The following is a 27,948-nucleotide window of genomic DNA, read 5'->3' as shown; positions in this document are numbered from 1 at the left end:
AATACAGCTTCTAGACAACATGTCAAAACTGCTTTCAGAAAAAGGTGTTGCGAAATAGGATGTGCATATGTGAGGGGAGGGATCATCTACAATGAGAGGCTAAAGCTGTCTCTCACATGCCCAGATGCCCAAAGCTTTTGAAATCATGGGTTGAGCATGTGAAGGACGTGTTTTGGAGACTAGGCTTTTTTTAATTTTGAGCAGATAAACAGAGCAAGTCAGTGTGTGACATTCTGACCCTAATCCTAACCCTTTTTTAGCAGCAATACATACAGTGCAATAACAAACTGTATTCTGACAACATCCCAGATCATCATCTAACATGACAATACAGGAAGTTGACAGTAAAAAAAAAAAAAAAAAAAAGTGCATCAAAGTTTGCTCCTCGAAAGCAACCTTCGCCACAAGAACTTTAGCAGTGAAATACAAACAGCCGCGACTGTTAGCATGAGCGCCAGTAAGAAGGCCAGCACATCGATGGAGTAGTACTGGATCTTGGACATCTTGTACGACTCTGTCCGTAGGTGTTTCCCTCCCTTGTGCCTCATGACAAACTCAATCCAGAACATGGCACGGTCCAGGGGCTTGATGGGCTGGTCCCTGTGCAGCTCCGACAGCCTCTTCATATTCTGGCGGTACGACGGTTTGTACAGCACTGCCTTCAGAGCTGCCAGGAAGTTGTCTTCGTTCACTGTGGCGATGTCCAGCACGTTGGCCACGCCCCTCACCTTCATCCTGAAGAGGTTGTCCTGCTGATCGAACATGAGGGGCAGGCCCACGAGGGGGACGCCATGGTAAATGGCCTCCTGGACTCCGTTGGTGCCGCCGTGCGCCACAAACACTTTGGTCTTGGGGTGACCCAGCAGGTCGTTTTGAGGCAGCCAATCCAAAAGAAGCGTGTTGTTGCCGAGTGTGGACGGACGTTTTCCCTGGTGCCTCCAGATGACCTTCTGAGGGAGTCGGGCAAAAGCAGCGGCGATGCCGTCGGTGATGTCCTCAGGAAGGTTGGCAACTAAAGTGCCCAAGGTCATCACAATGACGCCGTGCTCGCCAGAACTTTGGACAAAGTCCTCCAGCTCTTTGGGGAGGGGCTTGGACGGCTTGCATTGAAATCCTGCCATGTAGACCACATTGGGCATGGTGGGGCGCGGGAATTCAAAAGTGAAATCGTTCCTCATCAACCAGATGTCTGCTGCTTGGAAGAGCTCCATATAGTGTACATCTGGACCAAAGTAGCGATGGACGAACGGTTTGTAGGCGGAGTCTGAGACGTACCAAAGTTGCCAGCGATTGAAGAGGTAATACATCATGTTCTTGATCCGCTCAGTGAAGGTCATCTTGTCCGTCAGCTCTACTCCCGGAATGGGGACATAAGACAAAGGGGAGGGAGCGATTGCAAGATGTCCTTCACCTTGAATGGTCCACCTGACGTTTAGAACCAGTGGAAGACCCAAACGGTGAGCCAGGAGAACACCTCCACCAAAGGCAGGGTCCGTCAGAACCATGTCGTATTTGGCATCATGGAAGCTCTTCATTATCTCCTTGTTCTCAAAGATGTCACCCAACATCTGGACCACTAGCTTGTTCAGCTCAGAGAACATGTTGATCACTTCATAGTTTAGTGCAAGGCGAGTCCAAAGTGAGGCGCCTTCTCGTCGTATTTTAATAACTCTGGTGACAAAGGAAGCAAAGTTCTTCTCATCAAAGTGTCTCGAGAAACTCAAGTTGATGGTCTTGTAGAGGTTGGACTCTGGCTTGATGTACCAGTTGTCACTGCGCCGGATCACTGTGATCTCATGGCCGCGGGTGTGAAGCTCCTCAATGAGCACTTTCATGTTGATCCAGTGGCTTCCGTCTACGGGGTACACCAGGATCTTCCCCCCCATCACACAGCGGGAAGCGCAGAGTAGCACAGCCAGCGCCAGCAGCGTCGGACGGGACATGTCTGAAGCAGGTTCTGGCGAGAAACACAGAAGAATGTTAGTTGTTTTGATTTGTGATTACACAACGGCTACCTCAGGTTTGGTTTAAAGGCTGAGCAGAGATGTGTTTCTGCTCTGGAGCGTGATGATCTCCTGTCATGTTATTTAGTCATTATACAACAGGACCTTTAACAGCCGACTTCCATCCATCCATTTTCTATACCGCTTCTCCTCATTAGGGTCGCGGGGGCATGCTGGAGCCTATCCCAGCTGACTTCGGGCGACAGGCGGGTGCACCCTGGACTGGTCGCCAGCCAATCGCAGGGCACATATAGACAAACAATCATTCACACTCACATTCATACCTATAGACAATTTAGAGTCACCAATTAACCTCACCTGCATGTTTTTGGAATGTGGGAGGAAACCGGAGTACCCGGAGAAAACCCACGCGCACACGGGGAGAACATGCAAACTCCACACAGAAATGCCCAAGGGAGAATCGAACCCAGGTCTTCCCGATCTCCAGGCTGTTACTGTGTTGGCAACGTGCTAACCACTAGATGTGACATCACTAGCGACAACCACCGTGCGGCCCATTAACAGCCGACTTTATGAGAGCAAAAGCCTGCAACGGTGTCGAAGATTTATAATGGCGGCACTTGTTAACTCTAGCGATCTGCACCAGATGACCTCATGGAACTCGGACTTGTACCGAAAAATGCGATCATGAAGACTTGTACCGTTAAACCCCTGGTTTGACCCTGAAGCAGATTGTTTCCTGTTTTGAGAGTGTCACAGTGTAACAGAGTGTAACAGTCGACTGACACAAAGAGCAGTGAGAGGGTTCTTGTAGCCAAACTAGTGTTGAGACTTACCACAGACTTCCTGTGTGCTGGATGGCTGCGAGCAGCTCTCAGGCTCGCAGACTAAAGTTCACCTTTTTATAAGGCAGGCAGGGGCATGTTGGTTATGTAAGCTTCCTGTTAGGATGTCTTTTACATGCCTTTTAAAATGAACTTGGACACTCACATGGTCTCTTATTACTTTTCCTTTAAATTGCCTATGAGGTTGAGATGCTTTTAATAGACGCCAGGTAACTGCTTAAACCAAAAATAAGGAAACACTTATTTCATTGCAATATCAGGTCTGACTCCATAATGGTGAAAGGTTATCAGTTGTTGACTGGTGGTGTGATAGTCAGTTGTAGGTTGCCTAGGTAGTCATCAACCGGTGTGAGGCAGTTTAACTCCGCTTCATGCTACACAGCGAAGGAAAGGGGATCTTTTCCTGTCTGCGTTTTAATGTAGGCCTGATAAAACTCACAAAGCAGCTGTTAAATTTCAAATGCACCCGTTTTAGGCTTATTTTACCGTGTGATTGGTTGAAGCAAAACCGTACTCGAGCAGCCTTCTCGAACGGTGCGACATCTTGTCGCATCGTGGCTCCTGATGCGGCATCACATTCAGGAAGCCGAGGGCCAGCGGATAATGTCTCAGCCTGCCAGAAGAGGCGCTCACATTGTATATTAAGTCTCCTATCAAATTCTTCCTTCCAGAAAGAGATTTGAAGTTTTCTTGCAGAAGAGGAGTTGGGTCCGGAAGCAGAGTCCCAGAGACTAAGTGATTTTGAGTCCTCTCAAAATCTTCAGTTTTCAGCAGGTGACAACATTTTTCATTTTTTAACAGATTTGCTCTGCTAGGGGAAACTGTAAGATACACTTCCCCTGTTATACAGAATTTATTTGACTTTGATGTATAGTTGTTATGCAAACTTGGAGTGTCCGGATCGGAGCAGGAGGGGATAGAGAAGAAGAGAAAAGAAAATAAAGAGGCTGCGGGGATAAGAGGGGGACAAAAAAGAGAGAGACAAGGACAAGAGCAGCAACAACAATTGTGACAACAATAAAACAGCAGAAACAAACAGGACTACATCAGCAAATGTCTGTGATGGCTATAAAGATCCTGCCGGAAAGGAAAAAATAATATCAACAACCACAATGATAATACTGCATTGAAACAGTCACACATAATCGTAGTAATAGTAGTAATGCAATTGTTAACTATGATAGCGATCAGAATGACAATAACTGTAATGCACACAATTGTAAAAACTATAATCATATTGTCTATCACTGTCATTTTAATACAACCAACAACACAATAACACCCTGGTTAACTCAGTGACTAATGTGGGGAAGTACGTATGTACTGTGAGTGTACATATGTACCTGTGTACAGGTATCTCTGTACTCCATGTGCGAGCACTTGACAGTATTTCTAAGTGTTGCAGGTTCAATAAAATTCAAAGACCGAAATGAAGCACTGTCGGCAGGTTGAAGGTAGAATCCAATAGAGTTTATTTCAGAGAAGAAATTCAAATGATCCCAAAACACTCTACATTTACTCTCACATTTTTTAGCAGTTTTTATACCTCTGGAAATGGGCATGGGTAGAAAAAAAAAAGCTACTCTGATTGGTTCATGTAATGGGTTATGGAAGTCACTGTCAGTACAAAAGTTGTACTATCGGGCTTGTTAGCTGTGGCAGTTCCAACCAGGGCTAACAGTGGCTCAGAGAGGCCTGTTGCCAGTCAATGCTGATGCAATGTTAGATGACCATTTTTTGTGAATTTCTTCGTCTTTAAAGGGAGCCATCTACTGCACAAATCCTGGTACTGACTGAGTCACAGTTACAGCCCAATGTTACAACATGGATATCTACATAAAACATATAGACATACAGAAGAGGAGCAATTGAATGATTTTATGTACAGTTGTTTGGTGGGCAGTGTGGACGGTCAACAGTCAAAACACGATCTAAATCATTTGTTGACGTGTGTTTTTTTTTGTTTTTTTTTTAAAGCTGCTTTCACACGCAATCAGATTTTTTTTTGTGTATGTAACCGTAACCATAGTGAGTTAGAAATATGACTGAAGTGTTTCCACTGGCCGCCACAAATAAATGAATGTGTGGGAAACACTGGACTTTGGCTCAGCTGGTCTTTGGTCATTTGGTCAGGTGTGAACACAATAATCAAACTGGGCTTCACACCAAATGAAGCATAGCAAGACCATAGAAGAAGTGGTCAGATGACTCTTGTGCGGTTCAGTTGTAGGATCAGGATAAGGATTGTAGTTTATTAATCCCACAGCGAGGAAATTCACTTGCTACAGCAGCAAGCAAGATACGCAAGTAAAGAATACAAAATAAGGTAAGATAAAATATAGGTATAAAAGATATAAGAAGTACTTATTTCACATGAAATAAAAATATTGTACTGTAAAAGTGACCCTGTTGTAAACAGTCTTCTTCTTCTTCTCCTTTCGGCTTTTCCCTTCGGGGGTTGCCACAGCGAATCAATTGCCTCCATCTAACCCTGTCTTCTGCATCCGCTTCTCTCACACCAACTACCTTCATGCCCTCTTTCACTACATCCATAAACCTCCTCTTTGGTCTTCCTCTAGGCCTCCTGCCTGGCAGTTCCAAACTCAGCATCCTTCTACCTATATATTCCCTATTTCTCCTCTAGACATGTCCAAACCATCGCAGTCTGGCCTCTCTGGCTTTATCTCCAAAACCTCTAACATGTGCTGTCCCTCTGATGTACTCATTCCTGATCCTATCCTTCCTGGTCTCTCCCAGAGAGAACCTCAGCATCTTCATCTCTGCTACCTCCAGCTCTGTCTCCTGTCTTTTCCTCATGGACACTGTCTCTAGACCAAACAACACCACAGTTTTGTACACCTTTCCTTTCATTTTAGCTGAAACTCTTCTATCACACATCACACCTGACACTTTTCTCCACCCGTACCATCCTGCCTGTACACGCTTCTTCACCTCTTTTCCACACTCTCCATTGCTCTGGACTGTTGACCCTAAGTACTTCAAATCCTCCACCTTCTTGATCTCTTCTCCCTGTAAGCTCACTCTTCCACTTGCGTCCCTCTCATTCACACACATGTACTCTGTCTTACTGCGGCTAACCTTCATTCCTCTCCTTTCCAGGGCAAACCTCCACCTCTCTAGCTTCTCCTCCACCTGTTCCCTGCTCTCACTGCAGATCACAATGTCATCTGCAAACATCATAGTCCATGGAGATTCCCGTCTAATCTCGTCTGTCAGTCTGTCCATCACCACAGCAAACAAGAAGGGGCTCAGAGCTGATCCCTGATGCAGTCCCACCTCCACCTTGAACTCCTCTGTCACACCTACAGCACACCTCACCACTGTCTTCCAGTCCTCATACATGTCCTGTACCGCTCTAACATACTTCTCTGCCACTCCAGACTTCCTCATACAATAGCACAGTTTCTCTCTGGGCACCCTGTCATAAGCTTTCTCCAGATCTACAAAAACACAATGCAGCTCCGTCTGGCCTTCTCTGTACTTCTCTATCAACATCCTCAAAGCAAATACTGCCTCTGTAGTACTCTTTTTTGGCATGAAACCATACTGCTGCTCACAAATGCTCACTTGTGCCCTTAGTCTAGCTTCACCTACTCTTTCCCATAACTTCATTGTATGGCTCATCAGCTTATTCCTCTGGAGTTGCCACAGCTCTGCACATCTCCCTTGTTCTTCAAAATGGGCACCAGCACACTTCTTCTCCATTCCTCAGGCATCTTTTCATGATCTAAGATCCTGTTGAACAACCCAGTCAGAAACTCTACTGCCACCTCTTCTAGACACTTCCAAACCTCTACAGGTATATCATCAGGACCGACGGCCTTTCCACTCTTCATCCTCTTCAATGCCCTCCTCACTTCATCCCGACTAATCTTTGCTACTTCCTGGTTCACAAAAGTCACCTCTTCTAGTCTTTGTTCTCTCTCATTTTCCACGTTCATCAGCACTTCAAAGTATTCTTTCCATCTTCCCATCACACTATTGGCACTTGTCAATAGACTTCCATCCCTGTCCTTAATCACCCTAACCTGCTGCACGTCCTTCCCATCTTTGTCTCTCTGTCTTGCCAACCTGTATAGATCAGTCTCTCCCTCCTTACTATCCAACCTAGCATACAAGTCATCATAAGCGCCTTGTTTGGCCTTTGCTACCTCTACTTTCACCTTACGTCGCATCTCCCTGTACTCCTGTCTACTCTCCTCAGTCCTCTCAGTGTCCCACTTCTTCTTAGCTAACCTCTTTCTCTGTATACACTCCTGTACCTCCTCATTCCACCACCAAGTCTCTTTGTCTACTTTCCTTCCAGATGCCACACCAAGTACTCTCCTGCCTGTCTCCCTGATCACATTAGCTGTTGTTTTCCAGTCATCTGGAAGCACCTCCTGACACTCAGAGCCTGTCTTAACTCCTTCCTAAAAGTCATGCAACACTCTTCCTTTTTCAGCTTCCACCATTTTGTTCTCTGCTCTGTCTTTGTCCTCTTCATCTTCCTCACCACCAGAGTCATCCTACACACCACCATCCTATGCTGTTTGGCTACACTATTGCCTACCAGTACTTTACAGTCACTGATCTCCTTCAGATGACACCGTCTACACAAGAAGTAGTCTAGCTGTGTGCTCCTACCTCCACTCTTATAGGTCACCCTATGTTCCTGCCTCTTCTGGAAGAAAGTATTCACTATAGCCATTTCCATCCTTTTTGCAAAGTCAACCACCATCTGTCCTTCTGCATTCCTCTCCTGGATACCAAACCTGCCCATGGCCTCCTCATTACCTCTGTTTCCTGCACCAACATGTCCATTGAAGTCTGCACCAATGACAACTCTCTCTCTTCTAGGTATGCTCTGCATCACTTCATCCAAGTCCAAACAGAATTTCTCCTTCTCCTCCAGCTCACATCCTACCTGTGGAGCATACCCACTAAAAACATTGACCATCACACCTTCCATTTTTAGCTTCAGACTCATCACTCTATCTGACACTCTTTTTACCTCCAGGACATTCCTAACAAACTCCTCCTTCAAGATAACACCTATTCCGTTTCTCTTCCTATCTACACCATGATAGAACAACTTGAACCCTGCTCCTAAACTTCTAGCCTTGCTACCTTTCCACCTGGTCTCCGGGACACACAGTATGTCTACTTTCCTTCTCTGCATCATGTCGATCAACTCTCTATCTTTTCCTGTCATAGTTCCAACATTCAACGTCCCTACTCTCAGTTCTATACTCTTGGTGTTCTTCTTCTCTCTCTTCCTACGGACACACTGTCCTCCTCTCCTTCTTCGACCAACAGTAATCCAATTTCCACCGGCACCCTGTAGGTCAACAGCACCGATGGCATCGAGGAAAAGGCTTCTTGAGACGTCATCTGTACTTCTGTGAAGAAGGTGTCGGACGTTTCGCTCCTCATCCGAAGAGCTTCGTCAGCGAACTAATAAGTGCTGGTAGCTTAGGCCTTAAATACAGTAAGAGTGGGCAGAATTGGTGTGCCAACACCCTCCTCCTATTGGTTCGTTACACTAAGCCTGGGCGGAGTAGTGGTATAATCCTATCCTGTTATTAACACCTCCGATAAAAGGGAAGTGTCGCTCCCTGAATTGGGTATGAACGACTCTGATACTGGCTTGTTAGCATCTATTGTTCTGGCTCGGCCCTGCCTTCACCTCATTTGCAAGACTAAGAGCTGTGGGTTTTGGTCTCAGTAACCTGCTGAACACAGGGTCCAAATTAAACCTCAAACCACCATTCCGATTCAATGATGGGTTCTGTTGTTTGACAAAAATAGCTTCCTTTACTCCTCTTTCAAACCATCTGTTTTCTTTGGCCAAAATCTTTACCTCGCTGTCCTGAAAAGAGTGATTGGTAGCTTTCAGGTGTAGATGTACTGCTGATTGAGGACCACTAGCATTGTCCCTGCGATGTTGATAAAGCCTTTTTTGGAGCATTTGCTTAGTTTCCCCAATGTAGTGCTCTTTGCATTCCTCATCTTTACAGTGGATGGAATAGACCACATTGCTCTGTTTCTGGTTTGGAGCCTTGTCTTTAGGATGCACTAATTTTTGTCTCAGGGTATTTACTGGTTTGAAATAGGTAGGAATTTTGTGTTGCCATAAGATCCTCTGGAGTTTTTCGAAGACCCCCGCTACATAAGGGACTACCACTCCTCTCCTTTTTGCTTCTGTGGGCTTTTGGGTTTCTTTCCCTACTCTCTTCTTTTGACATTTGTTAAAAGCCACAGGTTGAGAGCGCTCTCTGGACATGTTGTGTCTCCTTTTTCTTTCCCTCAGCACTAGTTGGTATTTGTTCCGCTCTATGTTGGAGGGTCCTAATAACCCCTAGTTTATGTTGTAGTGGATGGTTTGATTCAAAAAGCAGGTATTGGTCAGTGTGTGTGGCCTTTCTAAAGACCTCTGTAAGTAGCTGTCTGTCCTTTCCTATAATTACCTTGCAGTCTAAGAAGGCTAGTTGGTTTTCTTTAGTGTCCTTGCGCGTAAATTTGATATTGGTGTCCACCGCATTGATGTGATCTGTGAAAGACTGAATTTCTTGTTTTTTGATTATGACAAAGGTGTCATCCACGTATCTAAACCAGTGCCTTGGTTTTGTCCCTGAGAAGGATGTGAGAGCCTGTTTCTCCATCTCTTCCATGTACAGATTCGCCACTACGGGTGAGACTGGTGAGCCCATAGCACAACCATGAATTTGTCTGTAGAATTTCCCTCTAAACTGAAAATATGTAGTGTTAAGGCAAATTTCCAGTAATTGGCAGATGTGGTCAGCACTAAGTTTTGTTCTCCGATGCAGAGTTGAGTCCTCGAGCAGTCTCTTCCTCACCACCGAGACTGCTGCTGAGGTGGGGACAGATGTGAAAAGTGAAGTCACATCATAAGACACCAAAGTTTCCTCTGGCTCCAATCTGAGGTCTTTGATGCTCGCCACAAACCCTTTTGTGTTCTCTATATGATGATCAGTGTTGCCTACCAATGGGGATAAGACTGTTTTTACATATTTCGCTACATTGTACGTGGTAGAGTCAATGCTACAGACAATGGGTCTGAGGGGAAACCCTTCCTTGTGGATTTTTGGAAGGCCATAGATACATGGTGTAGCCTCCCCAGGGTATAACCTATGATACATCTGTCTGTCAATTAGTTCTTCCTTCTCTAACTTTTGGAGACAGTGTATGATTTCTTCGAGCTCTTCGGATGAGGAGCGAAACGTCCGACACCTTCTTCACAGAAGTACAGATGATGTCTCAAGAAGCCTTTTCCTCGATGGACAACTCCTGTACGACTGAGAGCCTACACAGAAGCACCGATGGCAGTCGTTGTTAACCCGGGCCTTGACCGATCCGGTATGGAAGTCATAGGTTTGATTCACATGTTTGATTTGGCAAAAGTTTTACGTCGGATGCCCTTCCTGACACAACCCTCTGTATTTATCCGGGCTTGGGACCGGCACAATAAGACACTGGCTTGTATCCTCTTGCGGCTACATTACACTGTTGTAAACAGTACTATAATGTAAATATTAAACTGTAATGAAAAAAATTATATAGAGATAAAAATAATACAATGTAAGTAACCAATACTATAAGTATAGTTGCAGAGGGGGGTAAAGTGACATAGTGACTAAAACATGATTCAGGTGGTGCAGGTATTGTAGAGCCTGACAGCGGTCAGTATGAAGGACCTGCGGAACCTCTCCTTCTTACCCCGTGGGTGTAACAGTCTGCTGCTGAAGGAGCTGCTGAGGGAACCCACAGTGTCATGTAGGGGGTGAGAGGTGTTGTCCATGATGGATGTCAGCTTAGCCAACATCCTTCTCTCCCCCACTTCCTCCACGGAGTCCATAGGACAGTCCAGTATCTAGAAAGTGATGTAACTTTGAGCCAGAGGAGCAAACAAAGTAGGTTAGATTATTTTATTATTGACATTTTGTTACTCAGTGACATTTGTACACTATAATGCACTTTTTAAACATTCAAGTCAGTGCAGTTTATAAAGAATGCTTTTAAACATTCCAGATCATGATCTAACATGACAATACAGGAAGTTGGGGGTAAAAAAAATAAGTGCATCTAGTGCAGGGGTCACCAATGTTTTTTTCTTGCGAGAGCGACTTTTAGAAAATGAAAATGGCCACGAGCTACTCATTTTTGTAGAACTGATTTTCATACCTTATTTCAACCCAAACAAATCAAATATGCTTGTTTTACCAAAACATTCACAAAATGCTGGTATCCACAACTCACATTTTATGTTTCAGAATACATTTCTTTCTAGTGTTCTCACATTATTAACTGAAAACCTGAATGAAAAGCAGGCTTGCGTGCACCTCATGTGGTCGTGGGGGGGTACCTGGTGCCCGCGGGCACCACGTTGGTGACCCCTGATCTACTGTATTATTCTTTTTTCAGTTTGCTTCTAGAAAGGAACCTTCGCCACAAAAACTTTAGCAGTGAAATAAAAACAGCTGTGGCTGTTAGCATGAGCGCTAGTAAAAAGGCCAGCACATCGATGGAGTAGTACTGGATCTTGGACATCTTGTACGACTCTGTCCGTAGGTGTTTCCCTCCCTTGTGCCTCATGACAAACTCGATCCAGAACATGGCACGGTCCAGGGGCTTGATGGGCTGGTCCCTGTGCAGCTCCGACAGCCTCTTCATATTCTGGCGGTACGACGGTTCGTACAGCACTGCCTTCAGAGCCGCCAGGAAGTTGTCCTCGTTCAGTGTGGCGATGTCCAGCACGTTGGCCACGCCCCTCACCTTCATCCTGAAGAGGTTGTCCTGCTGGTCGAACATGAGGGGCAGGCCCACGAGGGGGACGCCATGGTAAATGGCCTCCTGGACTCCGTTGGTGCCGCCGTGCGCCACAAACACTTTGGTCTTGGGGTGACCCAGCAAGTCGTTTTGAGGCAGCCAATCCAAAAGCAGCGTGTTGTTGCCGAGTGTGGACGGACGTTTGCCCTGGTGTCTCCACATGACCTTTTGAGGTAGTTGGGCAAAAACGGTGGCGATGCTGGCGGTGATGTCCTCAGGAAGGTTGGCAACTAAAGTGCCCAAGGTCATCACAATGACGCCGTGCTCGCCAGAACTTTGGACAAAGTCCTCCAGCTCTTTGGGGAGGGGCTTGGACGGCTTGCATTGAAATCCTGCCATGTAGACCACATTGGGCATGGTGGGGCGCGGGAATTCAAAAGTGAAATCGGTCCTCATCAACCAGATGTCTGCTGCTTGGAAGAGCTCCATGTAGTGTACATTTGGACCAAAGTAGCGATGGACGAACGGTTTGTAGGCTGAGTCAGAGACGTACCAAAGATACAAGCGAGTGAAGAAGTAATACATCATGTTCTTGATCCGCTCAGTGAAGGTCATCTTGTCCGTCAGCTCTACTCCTGGAATGGGGACATAAGACAAAGGGGAGGGAGCGATAGCAAGATGTCCTTCACCTTGAATGGTCCACCTGACGTTTAGAACCAGTGGAAGACCCAAACGGTGAGCCAGGAGAACACCTCCACCAAAGGCAGGGTCCGTCAGAACCATGTCGTATTTGGCATCATGAAAGCTCTTCATTATCTCCTTGTCCTCAAAGATGTCACCCAACATCTGGACCACTTGCTTGTTCAGCTCATAGAAGTGCTTCATCATTTCGTATTTTAGTGCGAGATTAGCCCACAGTGAGGTGCCTTCTCGACGCATTTTCAAAATTCTGGTGACAAAGGAACCAAAATTGTGCTCATTAAAGCCACTCGAGAAACTCAAGTTGATGGTCTTGTAGAGGTTGGACTCTGGCTTGATGTACCAGTTGTCTCTGTGCAGGATAACTGTGATCTCATGGCCGCGGGTGTGAAGCTCCTCAATGAGCACTTTCATGTTGATCCAGTGGCTTCCGTCCATGGGGAACACCAGGATCTTCCCCCCCATCACACAGCGGGAAACACAGAGTAGCACAGCCAGCACCAGCAGTGTCGGACGGGACATGTCTGAAGCGTGTTCTGGTGAGAAACACAGAAGAATGTTAGCTGTGTGAATTTGTGATTGTTCCTGAAAAGCTTGTGTTGCCTCATGTTTGGCTTTAGTTTATTGCAAACATGCGTACAAGGTTACACTGGAGTTTCTCATGCTTCAAGCTCAAAATTCAACATGTCTGAAAGGACTAAAATGGTCAATGGACTTTCACCTGTATCACATTTTGTTACCAAGCATACTTCAACAATGTCACAGGAGGACGGTGGATCGAACCAGCAACTTTGAGGGTGGGAGACAACCGCAAGATCCTACCCCCTGTTCGTATGCCAACAACCAGTATAGATTGTAGAGGATTGTCACGTTCTCCGCGAACAATGGCCAATAACGAGTTGTTCTGCCACCAGCCAGATGAAGGACCTATCGCTATGCAAGCGTCGTTCATGGGCCACACTCATTAACTCTAGCAACCCCCACTAGATGACCTTTGTTTGGTCCAGGCTGGGGGAAACACCAGAGACTTAACATAAAGTGGAAAAGTTCTCAACTCTCTCGAGTCCCTGTCAGTTTAAAATTTACTGGTGTTGTACACTGGATTTATTTAGAATAAAGTGAAAAGACAAAACAGCAGGTATTCAACATAAAGGGTCCGTCTTTTCAAAAGTCCAACATGTCCAAAAACCACAAGGTGCAGCTGGGTGGCAAGGGAGAGAGATGGAAGGTGCTCTTCCTCCTTCAGACGTCTCCCTTTACCTCTTTATGTAGGTTGGTCCCCCTGCTGCAGCCAATTCGGGGAGCTGGGGTCATCCAACACAGGAAAAAAACACACATGCACCGCATTGTACCCAACAGAAAAAAAAACACCTTGTTGAACTTGAGGCGGGTGTCAAGTTAGTGTCTGCCACAGATGATGACAAAAGTTAGCATACCTTAAATAAAACTTAGCAGTGGAATTTCTGAAGCCAGCCCCTCCGAAATGTGTTAAAGATACACAAAACTTGAACTGCTGTCATTTATCAGCACACTTCACGATAGCTCACTTCATGGAGCATTAGACCAGTAGCCAGTAATCATGGCGGAACCAGTAGTAGTTGCAGCTTGTACGCTATCCACTTGTCTTTGTCTCTATCTTACTGGAAAGGCCAAGTGTTCCTGAACAGGAGGCTTTAAGCACGAAGGAGGCTTTTCAAGCTCTGGTTTCTCCTTGCCACGATGACTATCCACGACTCCCGCTAGCCAAAGGCTGGACTGCACTGTATTTGTTTACAGAGTAGACACATGACACACGGCAGGTACACTTCCGTGTGCTGTGTGGGAACTCAGTACAAATCTGTACTCTACCGAATGTTCCGTACCGAAAAATCTGAATACACATACCGTTCCACCCCATGTGTGCACCGTGGTTAACCTACGCTTACAATTGCATGGCAATTAAGGATGTTACTTAAAACATTGCTTATCCACTTCATGAAGGCAGTTTGATCCTGGAACAGATGATCAATTATCAAGACCACAGTCCACATTTAATGGGCGTCCGTTTGGCTGGTTCAAAGAGCAAAGAATAGTGTTGAGACTTACCGCAGACTTCAGGTGTGCTGGATGGTACGAGCAGCTCTCAGGATGGCAGACGAAAACTCACCTTATGTGAGGCACACAGCCCTAGGTTGCTTACGTAAGCTTCCTGTTAGAGGGACTTTTATACTTCTTTCTATTTGTTTTCTCTAAGGGCCAATCACATGGTCTCTTACTACTTTTCCTTCAAATTCTTTTCGTAGACATTAGGTAGATAAGAAAACACTTATTTCATTGCAATCTCAGGTCTGACAACAGACTTGAAATAATGGTCAGATGTTTTTAGGCTGTTGAATGGTAGTGTGACATAAGTTGCAGGTCGCCTCAGGGCGTCAACGAACGGTTTAACTCTCTGGGCGCTTAATGAGGGTGCACAGTGAAAGGAAGAAGAACGTTTCCCCTCAGGGTCGTCATTTATGTCAAATTAAACTCAACAATTGGCTGTCAATTTCAAATTCACTGTTTTAGATTTATTGTATGATGTGATTGGTTGAAGCGAAAAGTGAAATCGTTCCTCATCAACCAGATGTCTGCTGCTTGGAAGAGCTCCATGTAGTGCACATCTGGACCAAAGTAGCGATGGACAAACGGCTTGTAGGCGGCGTCTGAGACGTACCAAAAATACCAGCAACTCAAGAAGTAATACATCATGTTCTTGATCCGCTCAGTGAAGGTCATGTTGTCCGTCAGCTCTACTCCCAGAATGGGGACATAAGACAAAGGGGAGGGAGCGATGGAGCTATGTCTTTCACCGTGAACGGTCAGCCTAACATTTACAACCAGTGGAAGACCTAAACGGTGAGCCAGGAGAACCCCACCGCCAAGGGAAGGGTCCGTCAGAACCATGTCGTATTTGGCATCATGGAAGCTGCTCATTATCTCCTTGTCCTCAAAGATGTCACCCAACATCTGGACCACTTGCTTGTTCATGTTATAGTACTGATTCATCATTTCGTATTTTAGCACGAGATTAGCCCACAGTGAGGTGCCTTCTCGACGAATTTTCAGATTATTGGTGACAAAGGAATCAAAATTCTGCTCATTAAAACCACTTGAGAAACTCAAGTTGAAGGTCTTGTAGAGGTTGGACTCTGGCTTGATGTACCAGTTGTCTCTGTGCAGGATCACTGTGATCTCATGGCCGCGGGTGTGAAGCTCCTCAATGAGCACTTTCATGTTGATCCAGTGGCTTCCATCTACGGGGAACACCAGAATCTTCCCCCCATCACACAATGGGAAGTGCAGAATAGCACAGCCAGAGCCAGCAGCGTCAGCCGGGACATGTCTGAAGCAAGTTCTGGCGAGAAACACAGAAGAATTGTTCCTGAAAAGGTTGTTTTCCCTCATCAACGGCTACCTTAGGTTTGGTTTGGTTTTAGTTTATTGCAAACATGCGTACAAGGTTACACTGGAGTTCATCTCATGCTTCAAGCTCAAAATTCAACATGTCTGAAAGCGAGTGAAGTGGTCAATAGACTTTCACTTGTATCACACTTTTTTACCTTCACATGTTGACCAAGGATGGTGGATCGAACCAGCAACTTTGAAGTTGGGACACAACCGCAACACCACATGACCGGGAAGTAAGAAGAAGTAGATTTTATTTAATCCTACCCCCTCTCCGTATGACAACAACCAGTATAGATTGTAGAGGATTGTCACATTCTACGGAATCATTCGCCACTAACAAGTTGTTTTGCTTGCCACCAGCCAGATGAACGACCAATCGCGATGCAAGTGCAAAGACCACCACAACTACCTGTGATGACTACCCCCAGTTGACACCGCCACAGGGACATATAACGAGGACAACTCCACACCTCGTGTTTAGCACTGAAGAATCCTTCTGGATAAAAGGTGAAAGGGCTTCAACAAACAAGAAAAGTCCAGTTGCCGCAATTCAACCTTTTACAGATTACCATGATATAAATGGGTTCACTTCCTGTGTTCAACATTGGGTACTCACTAAAAGCTAGCGACATCAGGCCTTGGGCAAAACCCCAGGATGAAGTCAAAACGCACCACAAATGCACGTGCCCAAAGCCATGTCATCCCCCACACAACCTGCTGCCCTCCAACAGGGAGGCAAAGGCAAAACCCACAAGGCTGGATAATCCATGAACGAACCAACAATGCAAGATGGCGTCCTCCATGGCAGACGTCTATTTGTTGTTATTTTACTGTTCATATTGAACATTCAATGCACTCACGCTGTACACTACAACAGAGAGACACTTTTAAACATCGGCAGAGTAAGTTCCTGCTGAGCCTCTCCGACTTTGGCTTTCTTCTACGTCGGGAGGACACAGCAGCCTGCGGGTCTGGTGAGCTGAATACCCGGCGAGCAAAGCAGCCGAGGCGGAAACGAGGCAAGAGGGGCGGCCTGCATGCTAGGCTAAAAGCTAGAGCGACTAGGCCACCGCTACCAAGCCTGCTTCTAGCCAACGTTCGCTCTCTTGAAAACAAAATAGACGAGCTGAGAGCAAAGATTACAGCTCAACGTGAGATCAGAGACTGCTGTGTGCTCACCTTCACAGAAACCTGGCTGACGGAGGATATACCAGACTCGGCGATCCACTTGGAAACATTTGCTGCTTACCGGGGAGATCGCACGTCGGCGTCTGATAAACACACAGGTCCACCATTAGCAGCTCAATGTCCGGTGAGCAGTGCTTTTCCATCGTCTGTACATCTGTGCACCACCGTTTGTTTACGTAAACACAGACGCCGCAGGCTGCTGCGTTCTCCCGGCGCAGAAGAAAGACAAAGTCTAAGAGGCTAAATGAAAGTTCATGGTGAACCCTGCCGATGTTCAAGAGTGTCTCTCTGTTGTAATGTACTGCGTGAGTGCCTTGAATGTCCAAAATAAACAATAAAATAGCAAAAAATAGAAAAAAACGGAACGTGAGACAGAGATGTCTGCCACGGAGGGCACCATCTTGCGTCCTGCCAGTAGCCAGTAATCGTGGCGGAACTGGTGGTAGTTGCAGCTTGTAGTCCCATTCCCCGTCTCTACTGAACAATGGTGGCACACTGCTTTCATCTTAAACTATCCATTTGTCTTTGTCCCTATCTCATCGGAAAGGCCAAGTGTTCCCTAACAGGAGGCTTTAACCACAAAGGAGGTTTTTCAAGCTCTGATTTCTCCTTGCTATGATGACTATCCCCGACTCCCGCTAGCCAAAGGCTGGACTGCACTGGATTTGATTACAGAGTAGACACATGACACACGGCAGGTACACTTCCGTGTGCTGTGTGGGAACTCAGTACAAATCTGTACCCTACCGAAAAATCTGAATACGCGTACCGTTCCACCCCAAGTGTACACCGTGGTTAACATATGCTTACAATTGCAAGGCAATTAAGGAAGTTACTTAAAACATTGTTTGTTCAAGTCATAAAGGCAGTTTGATCCTGGAACAGATGATCAGTTATTAAGACCACAGTCCACATTCAATGGGCGTCCATTCGGCTGGCACAAAGAGCAGAGAATAGTGTTAAGACTTACGCAGACTTCAGGTGTGCTGGATGGTACGAGCAGCTCTCAGAATGGGAGGCACACAGCCACAGGTTGCTTACGTAAGATTCCTGTTAGGGGGACTTTTATACATCTTTCTATTTGTTTTCTCTAAGGGCCAATCACATGGTCTCTTACTACTTTTCCTTCAAATTCTCTTTGAGGTTGGCTTCTTTTCGTAGAATTAGGTAACTGTTTTTTAAACCAAAGATAAGAAAACACTTATTTCATTGGAATCTCAGGTCTGACAACAGACTTGAAATAATGGTCAAATGTTTTTAGACTGTGGAATGGTAGTGTGATGTAAGTTGCAGGTTGCCTCAGGGCGTCAACGAACGGTTTAACTCTCTGGGCGCTTAATAAGGGTACGCAGTGAAAGGAAAAAGAATGTTTCCCCTCAGGGTCTTCGTTTATGTCAAATTAAACTCAACAATAGGCTGTCAATTTCATATTCATTGTTTTAGATTTATTTTACAGTGTGATTGGTTGAAGCGAAACAATCTCGAGCGGTCTTCTCAAACAGTTGTATCACGGCTCCTCTAAAACTGGCTGACCCTCGCTTGTTTCCAGGGACAGACATGCTGTAGTCCCTGCTCTCTTCAGATCAAGAAGGGTGGGGTCTTCTTTGCTGTCCCCATTTGGTTTAGATTCCCATGGCCACGCGTCCTTAACTCTCTGTCTGCTTCATGAGGTACACAGTGAAGGGAAAAGGATATTTTCCCCTCTATGTGTTCTTTTGTGTTGAATAAAACTCACCAAGCAGCTGTCAATTTCAAATTTACCATCTTAAATTTACTTAGAAACAAAAACTTAAATCTCGAGTGGCCTTCTCTAGCAGGGAGACGTCCTGTCACGGCTCCTCTGAAAATAAGTGACGCACTTAGGCAGTCATTTGATACTGGTCAACCCCAAAAAGTCACACCCCCTGAGCCAGAGGATCCCATTGGCTGTCCGTCAAGACACGGGACCATCTGGAGCAGCTAAGGAAAGCTCAGGAAGAGCAGGAACAGTTAAGAAGGAAATCTGAGAGACAACAGGACCCCTGGAGATTAGAAAAAGTGGAGTTGGATTCATGTTCAAGGCTGCAGAGGGGTCCCATGTGTCTCACACATCTGCTGAATCATATGGGATGAACCCATATTTAAAAGGAGTTAAAAAAACAGTTCAGTGCTAATGTTTCATTGGTACCTGAATTCGCTAATCACAGCCCTCAGCGGCAGATGCTGTGACTGGGACGGTCTTTACCTCAAGATGGTTTACATCGACTGGTCACTCGCCTTCAGTTTCCAATGGGGAACGATTCTGAACAATGTTTTCTCACAGTTTTGGAAAGGCAAAATCAAAGGACATCTTTCTTGTTTGAACAACAGTCACTTTCCCTCTTACCTAAAGCCTAGGTCGCAACCGGACTTTTCTGGCCATGGATTATTGGCGTTCCTCAAATAGCTGTGATTTTTTGTTTGTTTGTGGGGAATGTAGTTGTCGCCTGGTGCACGACACACATAGGAGTACAGATGGCGCACGAAAGATGTATGAACTGCAAGTTTGTCTTGCAACCTGAAAAAACAAATGCGGCCGTAGAGTTTGTTTGGCATGATAAAGAACCTCTGCAGACATTCTACGGCTCGAAAATCAGCTCAAACGTGTTTTTTGCGTTTCTTCGTTTTTTTTGCACACAGACCAGTCGTAGGACTTATTGTGACCTAGGATTAAGGGAGACCTACATGTTTTTGATGTAGACCCACTGCAATATCAAACCTTCAAAAGAGGACTAAAGGAAGAGCACAAACTCACACAGACTGTTTATATTTCCTCAAACAGTATACAAAAGGTAAGCCTTGGGATTTCGTCAGAAACTGTCAATAATACATGAAAGCTATGTCGTTATATCAACTTAATTGTGGCAGGCTGCCACAAATAAGTGAATGTGTGTGAAACACTGGACTTTGTGTCAGCTGCTCATGCATCACATTGGTCTGGCCGCATCAGGTCTTAGTCTGGCTCAGTCAAACTTCAGCTAGTTTTTGGCTTCACGCCAAATGAAGAGTGGCAAGACCATGGAAGGTGTGGTCACATGACACTGGTGCAGTTCATTTGTATCTCAAAAACGATGTAATCTTGAGCCAAAGAAGCGAACGAAGTAGGTGAGATGATTTTATTATTGCCATGTTGTTAATCAGTGACATTTGTACACTATAATGCACTTTTTCAAACATTCAAGTCAGTGCAGCTTGTAAAGAATGCTTTTAAACATCCCAGAACATGACAATACAGGAAGTTGAGAGTTAAAAAAATAAGTGAATCTGGTGTATTATTCTTTTTTCAGTTTGCTTCTAGAAAGCAACCTTCGCCACAAGAACTTTAACAGTGAAATGCAAACAGCCACAACTGTTAGTATGAGCGCCAGTAAGAAGGCCAGCACATCGATGGAGTAGTACTGGATCTTAGACATCTTGTACGACTCTGTCCGTAGGTGTTTCGCTCCCTTGTGCCTCATGACAAACTCGATCCAAAACATGGCACGGTCCAAGGGCTTGATGGGCTGGTCCCTGTGCAGCTCCGACAGCCTCTTCATATTCTGGCGGTACGACGGTTCGTACAGCACCGCCTTCAGTGCCGTCAGGAAGTTGTCCTCGTTCAAAGTGGCGATGTCCAGCACGTTGGCCACGCCCCTCACCTTCATCCTGAAGAGGTTGTCCTGCTGATCGAACATGAGGGGCAGGCCCACGAGGGGGACGCCATGGTAAATGGCCTCCTGGACTCCGTTGGTGCCGCCGTGCGCCACAAACACTTTGGTCTTGGGGTGACCCAGCAAGTCGTTTTGAGGCAGCCAATCTAAAAGCAGCGTGTTGTTGCCGAGTGTGGACGGACGTTTGCCCTGGTGTCTCCAGATGACCTTTTGAGGGAGTCGGGCAAAAGCAGCGGCGATGCCGTCGGTGATGTCCTCAGGAAGGTCGGCAACTAAAGTGCCCAAGGTCATCACGATGACACCATGCTCGCCAGAACTTTGGACAAAGTCCTCCAGCTCTTTGGAGAGGGGCTTGGATGGCTTGCATTGAAATCCTGCCATGTAGACCACATTGGGCATGGTGGGGCGCGGGAATTCAAAAGTGAAATCATTCCTCATCAACCAGATGTCTGCTGCTTGGAAGAGCTCCATGTAGTGTACATCTGGACCAAAGTAGCGGTGGACGAACGGCTTGTAGGTGGAATCTGAGACGTACCAAATTTGCCAACGAGTGAAAAAGTAATACATCATGTTCTCGATGCGCTCAGTGAAGGTCATGTTGTCCGTCAGCTCTACTCCTGGAATGGGGACATAAGACAAAGGGGAGGGAGCGATAGCAAGATGTCCGTCACCCTGAATGGTCCACCTGACATTTAAAACCAGTGGAAGACCTAAACGGTGAGCCAGGAGAACCCCTCCGCCTAAGGCAGGGTCCGTCAGAACCATGTCGTATTTGGCATCATGGAAGCTACTCATTATCTTCTTGTCCTCAAAGATGTCACCCAACACCTGGACCACCATCTTGTTCAGCTCATAGAACTGGTTCACGAGTTGGTATTGTAGAGAAAGGCGAGCCCAGAGTGAGGCGCCTTCCCGCTGCATGTTCAGAAGTCTGGTGACAAAGGAGCCGAAGTTGTCTTTATCAAAGCCACTCGAGAAACTCAGGGTGATAGCCTTGTAGAGGTTGGACTCTGGCTTGATGTACCAGTTGTCTATGTGCCGGATCACTGTGATCTCATGGCCACGGGTGTGAAGCTCCTCAATAAGCACTTTCATGTTGATCCAGTGGCTTCCGTCTACAGGGAACACCAGGATCTTCCCCCCCGTCACACAGCGGGAAGCGCAGAGTAGCACAGCCAGCGCCAGCAGCGTCGGACGGGACATGACTGAAGCGGGTTCTGGTGAAGAACACAGAGAAATGTTAGCTGTGTGCATTTGTGATTTTTTTTTCACTGAAAGGGTTATGTTCACTCAACGCCTATCTCAGGTTTGGTTTGGTTTGGTTTGAACATGCGTGCATCTCATGTTTATCGGTCACAATTCATCATGTCCAAAAGAGAGTAAAATGGGAGGTGGTCTTTTACTTGTATAGCGCTTTTCTATTGGCACAGTACTCCAAGTGCTTTGACACCGTTGGCACAGTATCAGGAGCAACAGGAGGGTTCAGTATGTTGACCAAGGATACTTTGACATGGTTACAGGAGGAAGGAGGTTTCAAACCAGCAACCTTGAGGTTTGGGGACAACCACTCTATCCCATTAGCCACGCAGTCCCGGGAAATCCTACCCTTTCTTTGTATCACAACAATCACAACGATAAATGTGTTCACTTCCGATGTTCAACATTAACTTCTCAGAAAAGGTAGGGGCATCAGGCCCGAGAAAAACCCCAGGATGAACCCAAAACGCACCATGAATGCACACGCCCAAAGCACAACCAGCTGTCCCTCAAGAAGGAGGTGAATGGCAAAACCCGCAAGGGTGCGTGATCCATGAACGGACCAAGAATCTGAGGGTTCATATAGAACTGGCATGAGACCAAGACAATACCCAGACCCCGAAAATCAGTACCCCGCAATCACAAGGCTCAACAGCTTGTTCCCAGAGGGAATCAGCCACCAAGACTTTCATTATGAATGTCCTTGCTGACGGTGTGTGGACTTCGGAAGGATGAAACTCTGACCACAGAATTTCACATAAGTATTGTTACGTACTGTTGGAATGGAATGTTTTCTCTCTGATTTGAATAAGCATGGCAACATGTTTGTGCTTATCTAACACAGAGACATCACACATTCACAAGACCTTTCACTTGTAACAACAGGCACCAGATTGTTTCTGTCTGCACACGCACACACACACACACATACAGTAGTTTATAGATATGCCACCTTTTTAGTCTCTGTCTGAGAAGAGATTAGCTGTTCAGTTTAGACTCGTTGGAGGCCAGTATCCCACAAACTAAGAAAGGGAAGTTTATACCCCTCTCTAAGAAAGGTTGAGAGTTTTTTCTCACTTTTGGTTCCTTATCTTTAATGCTTCCAAATAAATCTCGGAAACGGTAACTTGATCAATTTGAAGAGCTTAATGTATCGGTAAGTATGATACACAGCTGCGGGGACACTTCGGAGGCACTTCTGGTCAGATGTCCGTTTCTCTCGCTTAGACCCTCCTTGCGCGGGTGGAGGGGCATCCGGTTGTATGTCCATATGTATAACCCAGTGGTCTTAGCTTGTTGTAGCCGGTTGATACTAAGTGTGCTATACTAAGGATGAAGATGAAGGCCAAGCAAGTGGACAAATATAGCGATGACAGGACGTGTCCGTGTTTGAGAAGCGATGTCTGCTCTGGTCACACTATCTAACATGTGCCAAGAGAGGCTTGTATGTAACTACATCTAATAAAGTCAAAAAAGAAAGAGGAACAGAGTTCCCCCTCTGAGATTGATTGGACTTTGCTAAACCTTTGTTGGCCGCTAATTGCTCTCTCCGGCGCTGGCATTGTAATTGCTTGTATCTACCCGTGTTTGAGTTAAATTCTTAAGTTTTTCTGTAATTGTTAACTGTTCAATTTGTGGGGACTTCCGACCTCTAAAAAGCCCCGGTCCCCAATGTGGTCATCTGTTCCTTTCCTTTTAGCAGCTGTTACAGTCCCTGGTGGTCTCGTGGTTTAGGTTTAGGTGCACTCACTGCCGCGGCCCGGGTTTGAGTCCCTGTCAGGGAACTAGCTTTTGAGGCATTGTGATCAATCGCTGATGAAATTCTAAAATGTCCTTGAGTCTCCTAGGCTCAATTCGCAGTTTTTAGAATAATCTTCTTTTGCCGCTCATCACTCTCTCCAGTGCTGGCATGACAGTTGCTTGTTTCTACCCCTGTTTGAGTTAAATTGTTAACTTTCACTGTGTAAAAGGCCCCGGTCCTAACTGTGGTCATCTCTTCCTTTCCCTTTTAGCAGTTGTTAGAGTCCCTGGTGGTCTAGTAGTTAGAATTCAGCACTCTCACCGCTGCGGCCCACTAATTAGATTGTAAACTGTCCTAGCCTCAATTCACAGATGTTAGAATAAAATAATCTGTGCAGACTTTCACCTTGTCCGAACAACACATGAGTACTCGTACGTCCTGTTTCCAAGGTCCAAGCCATCTTCCTTGGTTACCCGCTGTCACGCTGCTATGATGTCATATTGCTTACCAAGCTAACACAGCTATCAGGATTTACTGATCCAAAGTGACCAGTCTGAAGTGACACATGGCTACCTATCCCTCCTTCAGCACACACGCCACTCTCTCGGATTTGACGACAAAACTCGGATTCCTTGCAGCTCACCGAGCTTCTCGATTGCTCAACAACATTGTGTGGGGAAATTCCAGGCACTCATTCTCAGGAGGCTTAGTGGGGTTGTGTTCCTGCTTCAGAACGCGATGATCTGCTCTCACGTTACACTCCTGCGCTGTGCAGCAGGACCTTTACCAGCCATCTTTACCGTGGCAAAGGTTGGCAGCGCTCTGGATGATTTATGTCGGTGGGACTAATTAACTCCAGCGACCTGCACTAGATGAACTAGAGGAGGTTCTTCAACGCTGTCAAGTTAGGGAGTGTTGAGAATTAGCACAGACTTCACGTGTGCTCCAACCACCTCCAATAAGACCAGATAAAGTCAAAAAAACAAAATCTAAACATAGCGACAAAGAAGCTAAATTGGCAACACTGATCCCTCCTGCTACGTCTTTTTATTTGTATTTTTTACCAGGTGCATGTGAGGTGTTTTAAGCACAGTTTTTTATGCTTGAAAATGCTTAATTTAGGCCAAGAATACATACAATTAGCTTAAATATGCATATTTTTTACTAATAATCGGCCATATTCAAACACGAAACAGCAGTCATTTATTTATTCATTCATTTTTAAAAACCACAATAATGTGACAGCGTGATGCTCAAACTGTGACGTAGTGAGGGAAGAGAAAAAATGGGGAAAAGGTTGCAATTTTATCAGAATAAACTTGTAATATTATGAGGAAAAATAACATCATTTTAGTTGCACAGCGTTGAAATGTAACAGAAAAAGTATGTTTTTGTTCGTTACAGAGCTGTAATATGAGAAACAAAACCAATTCAAGTCATTTTGGAAACATGAGGTTACAGAAAAAGTTACAGTGTTACAAGAATAAAGTCAAAATATTATGGGCATGAAGTCATAATTACAAGAACAAAGTTCACAAGAAAAAAGTTGAGGAAAAAAACAACAGCAGAAATGAAAAAAATAGCTGAAATATTATGATATAAAGTCAAAATATGAAGAGAAAAATACGAGAATAAACTTGTAGTATTAAGAGGAAGACAGTTGAAATATTACAGGACAAATATGTTACTCTTTTGAAAGCTGTAATGTTATGAGAACGAAACAAAAAATTTTTGGAAAATGAGGTTAGGGAAAAAGTTCTAATGTTACAAGTCAAAAATATTACATAGTAATATGAAGTCATAATATATATGTAATATATATGTAGATATACATAATATATACAGATATATAAAGAATATATAATAGAAGAAAGTAGAAATATTTGGAAAACATTTTTTGAGAATAAAGTCAAAATATTAAGAGAAAAAAAATATTCTAACAAGAAATAAAGTTGAACTTGTGCAAGCATAAACTAGTAATTTTATGAGGAAAAATAATAATGTCTAAAGTGCGACCCGGGGGCCATTTGTGGTCTGGCCCATGGCACATTCTTAAAATGTAGTTTAACAAGAAAACAAACACATACAAAAACAGCAGCAAAAATGGAAAAATCAGCAGTCATGTCACAAGAATAAAGTCCAAATATTCAGAGGATAAGCTTGTAATCTCACGTGAAAATGTTATCATTTTACGAGAATAACATAATATTATGAGGAATAATAACGCTCTTTTTGAAGTCAAAATATTAAGAGAAAAAAGTCCTATTCTAACGAGAATAAACTGGTAATATAACGAGGAAAAAGAATGTCATTTTAGTAGCATAGAGTTTAAATATTCAAGAAGAAATGCTATATTTTGAAACAAATGAAGGTTGTCATTTTTTGAAAAACTAGGTTGCGGAAAAAGTTATAATGTCACGACAATAAAGCCAAAATATTATGGGAATAAAGTCATAATTACAAGAAGAAATTTCACATGAAAAAAGTCAAAATATTAAGAGAAAAAAGTTAACCCAATTTTACAAGAATAAAGTGGGAATATTATGAGGAAAAATGATGTCATTTTAGTAGCACAGAGTTGAAATATTACAGAATTTTTTTTAAAAAAAGTCTTATATACTGTATATTAACTAAATGTGTAATTTTTGGATAATGAGGTTGAGGAATAAGTTCCAGTGTTATGGGAATGAAGTCATAATATTACGAGGAGAACATTCTCAAGGATTTTTTAAGAAGAAGGTTGAAATATTTGGGAACCCCCCTCCCCCAAAAAACAACAACTGCAAAAATAGAAAAAAGAGCGAAGTTGATAATAATCATGTGTTTTTTCAGCTCTGCATGACAAAGCTGAGATGTAGTTTTGTTCTTGAAGTACATCTACTGTAACTTGTTAGCATATTTGCAAAATATCAAAGTGCCAAACTCGCATCCTTTCGCTACGAATGTGGCCCTCGTCGCTGGGAAAAGTGGAGATTGTTGTCGCCAAGGTAAAAGAGTGCTGAGACTTACCACAGACCTGCCGTGTGTGAGCAGCTCTCAGGCTGGCAGACTAAAGTTCACCTTCATACCAGGCGGGCTTATGTAAACTTCCTGTTGGAGTTTTACGCCTCTTTCTCTTTGCTTTTTCTCAGGAAGGAGCCAATCGCATGGTCTCCTATTGCTGCGTATGAACGATACGTCTCAGGTGTGGCAGGTTAGCAGCTGTTGAACGGTAGCGTGATGTAGGTCGCAGGTCACCGCACGTAGTCATGGACCGGTGTGAGGCGGTTCTCGAGCGCCGTTCTCCGCCAGGGAGACATCCTGTCTCTTCATGACACCCCCTCACTCCCAAGATATACTGTAGTCCAAGGGTGTCCAAACTTTTTCCACCGAGAGCCAGATACTGAAAAATCAAAGGACGTGGGGACCACTTTTACATTTTTCCTCTTTTTTTATTGTTCTTTTTAAAATATTTGACTTTCTTGTCATACTTCCAATCCTGTAATATTATGTCTTTATTCTCATAATATTATCACTTTTTTCCAACCAACCTTATTCTGTGTTATGTATCACACAATAGAAAATAACATTTTTTAATATAATATTTCAAGTTGGAATTTTAATTCATTTTATGTTTCACTTCATGTATTTATTACGGCATTTTTATTTCAGTAAGTATGTTTTGCCTCAGAATATTTAAACTTTAATTTTAATTCATTTTATTTTTAATTTAAAGTATTTATGTAATTTTTATTTCAATATATTTCAGTATGTTTTTCCTCAGAATATTTTAACTTTAAATTTAATAAATTGTATTTTTAATTTAATGTAGTCTGTCATTTTTATTTCAATAATTATGTTTTTTCCCTCATAATATTGCTTTAATTTGAAATAATTTATTTTAAATGTATTCTGTCATTTTTATTTCAGTAATCTTTTTTTTTTTTTTTGTCATTTTTCAACATTAATTTACATTTTTTGTTTTTAACGTATTTATTCTGTAATTTTTATTCCATGAATTATGTTTTGTCCTCAAACCATTTCAACTTTAATTTTAAATCAGTTTAATTTTAATTTAATGTATTCTTTAATTTTTATTTCAATAATTATATATATATATATATATATATATATATATATATATATATATTTATCATATTTCAACTTAAATTTGAATTAGTTTTATTTTTAATGTAACATATTTATTCTGTAATTTTTATTTTATTCATGTTTTTTTTCTTCACAATATTTGAACTTTTATTTGAATTCATGTTGTTTTTAATGTCATGTATTGTATGTTTTCCCTCAAAATATTTCAACTTTATTCTCATAAAGTTATTGTTTTTTGTGCCATTGGCCAGTAAAAAAAAATCAGCCGGATCCCGGGC

The 27,948-nt window shown here is 44.0% G+C and overlaps 4 protein-coding genes across 8 annotated transcripts in view; 1 reads left to right on the top strand and 3 right to left on the bottom strand.

The window, feature by feature from the left end:
• sh2d3cb (SH2 domain containing 3Cb) overlaps positions 1 to 27,948 on the top strand; it is a 47,801-nt gene that overhangs the window by 11,513 nt on the left and 8,340 nt on the right. The gene's annotated exons all lie outside the window — the stretch shown is intronic.
• Positions 372 to 1,952, bottom strand: LOC129179248 (UDP-glucuronosyltransferase 2A3-like). Its single transcript, XM_054772231.1, has one exon. It carries the CDS (start codon positions 1,941 to 1,943, stop codon positions 372 to 374), a length of 1,572 nt encoding a protein of 523 aa, XP_054628206.1. The 5' UTR covers positions 1,944 to 1,952.
• Positions 11,240 to 14,483, bottom strand: LOC129179247 (UDP-glucuronosyltransferase 2A3-like). Its single transcript, XM_054772230.1, has 2 exons — positions 14,384 to 14,483; positions 11,240 to 12,834 (listed from the first exon to the last, which is right to left on the bottom strand). Exon 2 carries the CDS (start codon positions 12,818 to 12,820, stop codon positions 11,240 to 11,242), a length of 1,581 nt encoding a protein of 526 aa, XP_054628205.1. The 5' UTR covers positions 12,821 to 12,834; positions 14,384 to 14,483.
• Positions 19,959 to 26,767, bottom strand: LOC129179246 (UDP-glucuronosyltransferase 2B31-like). 2 transcript variants are annotated; one of them, XM_054772228.1, is made up of 2 exons: positions 26,598 to 26,767; positions 19,959 to 21,800 (listed from the first exon to the last, which is right to left on the bottom strand). In XM_054772228.1, the coding sequence occupies exon 2, from the start codon at positions 21,784 to 21,786 to the stop codon at positions 20,206 to 20,208; it is 1,581 nt and encodes a 526-aa protein (XP_054628203.1). In that variant the 5' UTR covers positions 21,787 to 21,800; positions 26,598 to 26,767; the 3' UTR covers positions 19,959 to 20,205. The 2 variants fall into 2 exon arrangements, with proteins under 2 accessions (XP_054628203.1, XP_054628202.1); XM_054772227.1 differs by having other exon boundaries at positions 19,960 to 21,800; positions 26,591 to 26,767.

The sequence above is a fragment of the Dunckerocampus dactyliophorus genome, chromosome 4 (assembly GCF_027744805.1).
Source record: "Dunckerocampus dactyliophorus isolate RoL2022-P2 chromosome 4, RoL_Ddac_1.1, whole genome shotgun sequence".
Taxonomy (NCBI): Eukaryota; Metazoa; Chordata; class Actinopteri; order Syngnathiformes; family Syngnathidae; genus Dunckerocampus; species Dunckerocampus dactyliophorus.
This window is presented reverse-complemented; position numbering and strand designations above follow the sequence as displayed.

Coding starts and splice junctions, on each gene's coding strand:
- LOC129179248 (XM_054772231.1), bottom strand. CDS start 1,943: ATGTCCCGTCCGACGCTGCTGGCGCTGGCTGTGCTACTCTGCGCTTCC.
- LOC129179247 (XM_054772230.1), bottom strand. CDS start 12,820: ATGTCCCGTCCGACACTGCTGGTGCTGGCTGTGCTACTCTGTGTTTCC.
- LOC129179246 (XM_054772228.1), bottom strand. CDS start 21,786: ATGTCCCGTCCGACGCTGCTGGCGCTGGCTGTGCTACTCTGCGCTTCC.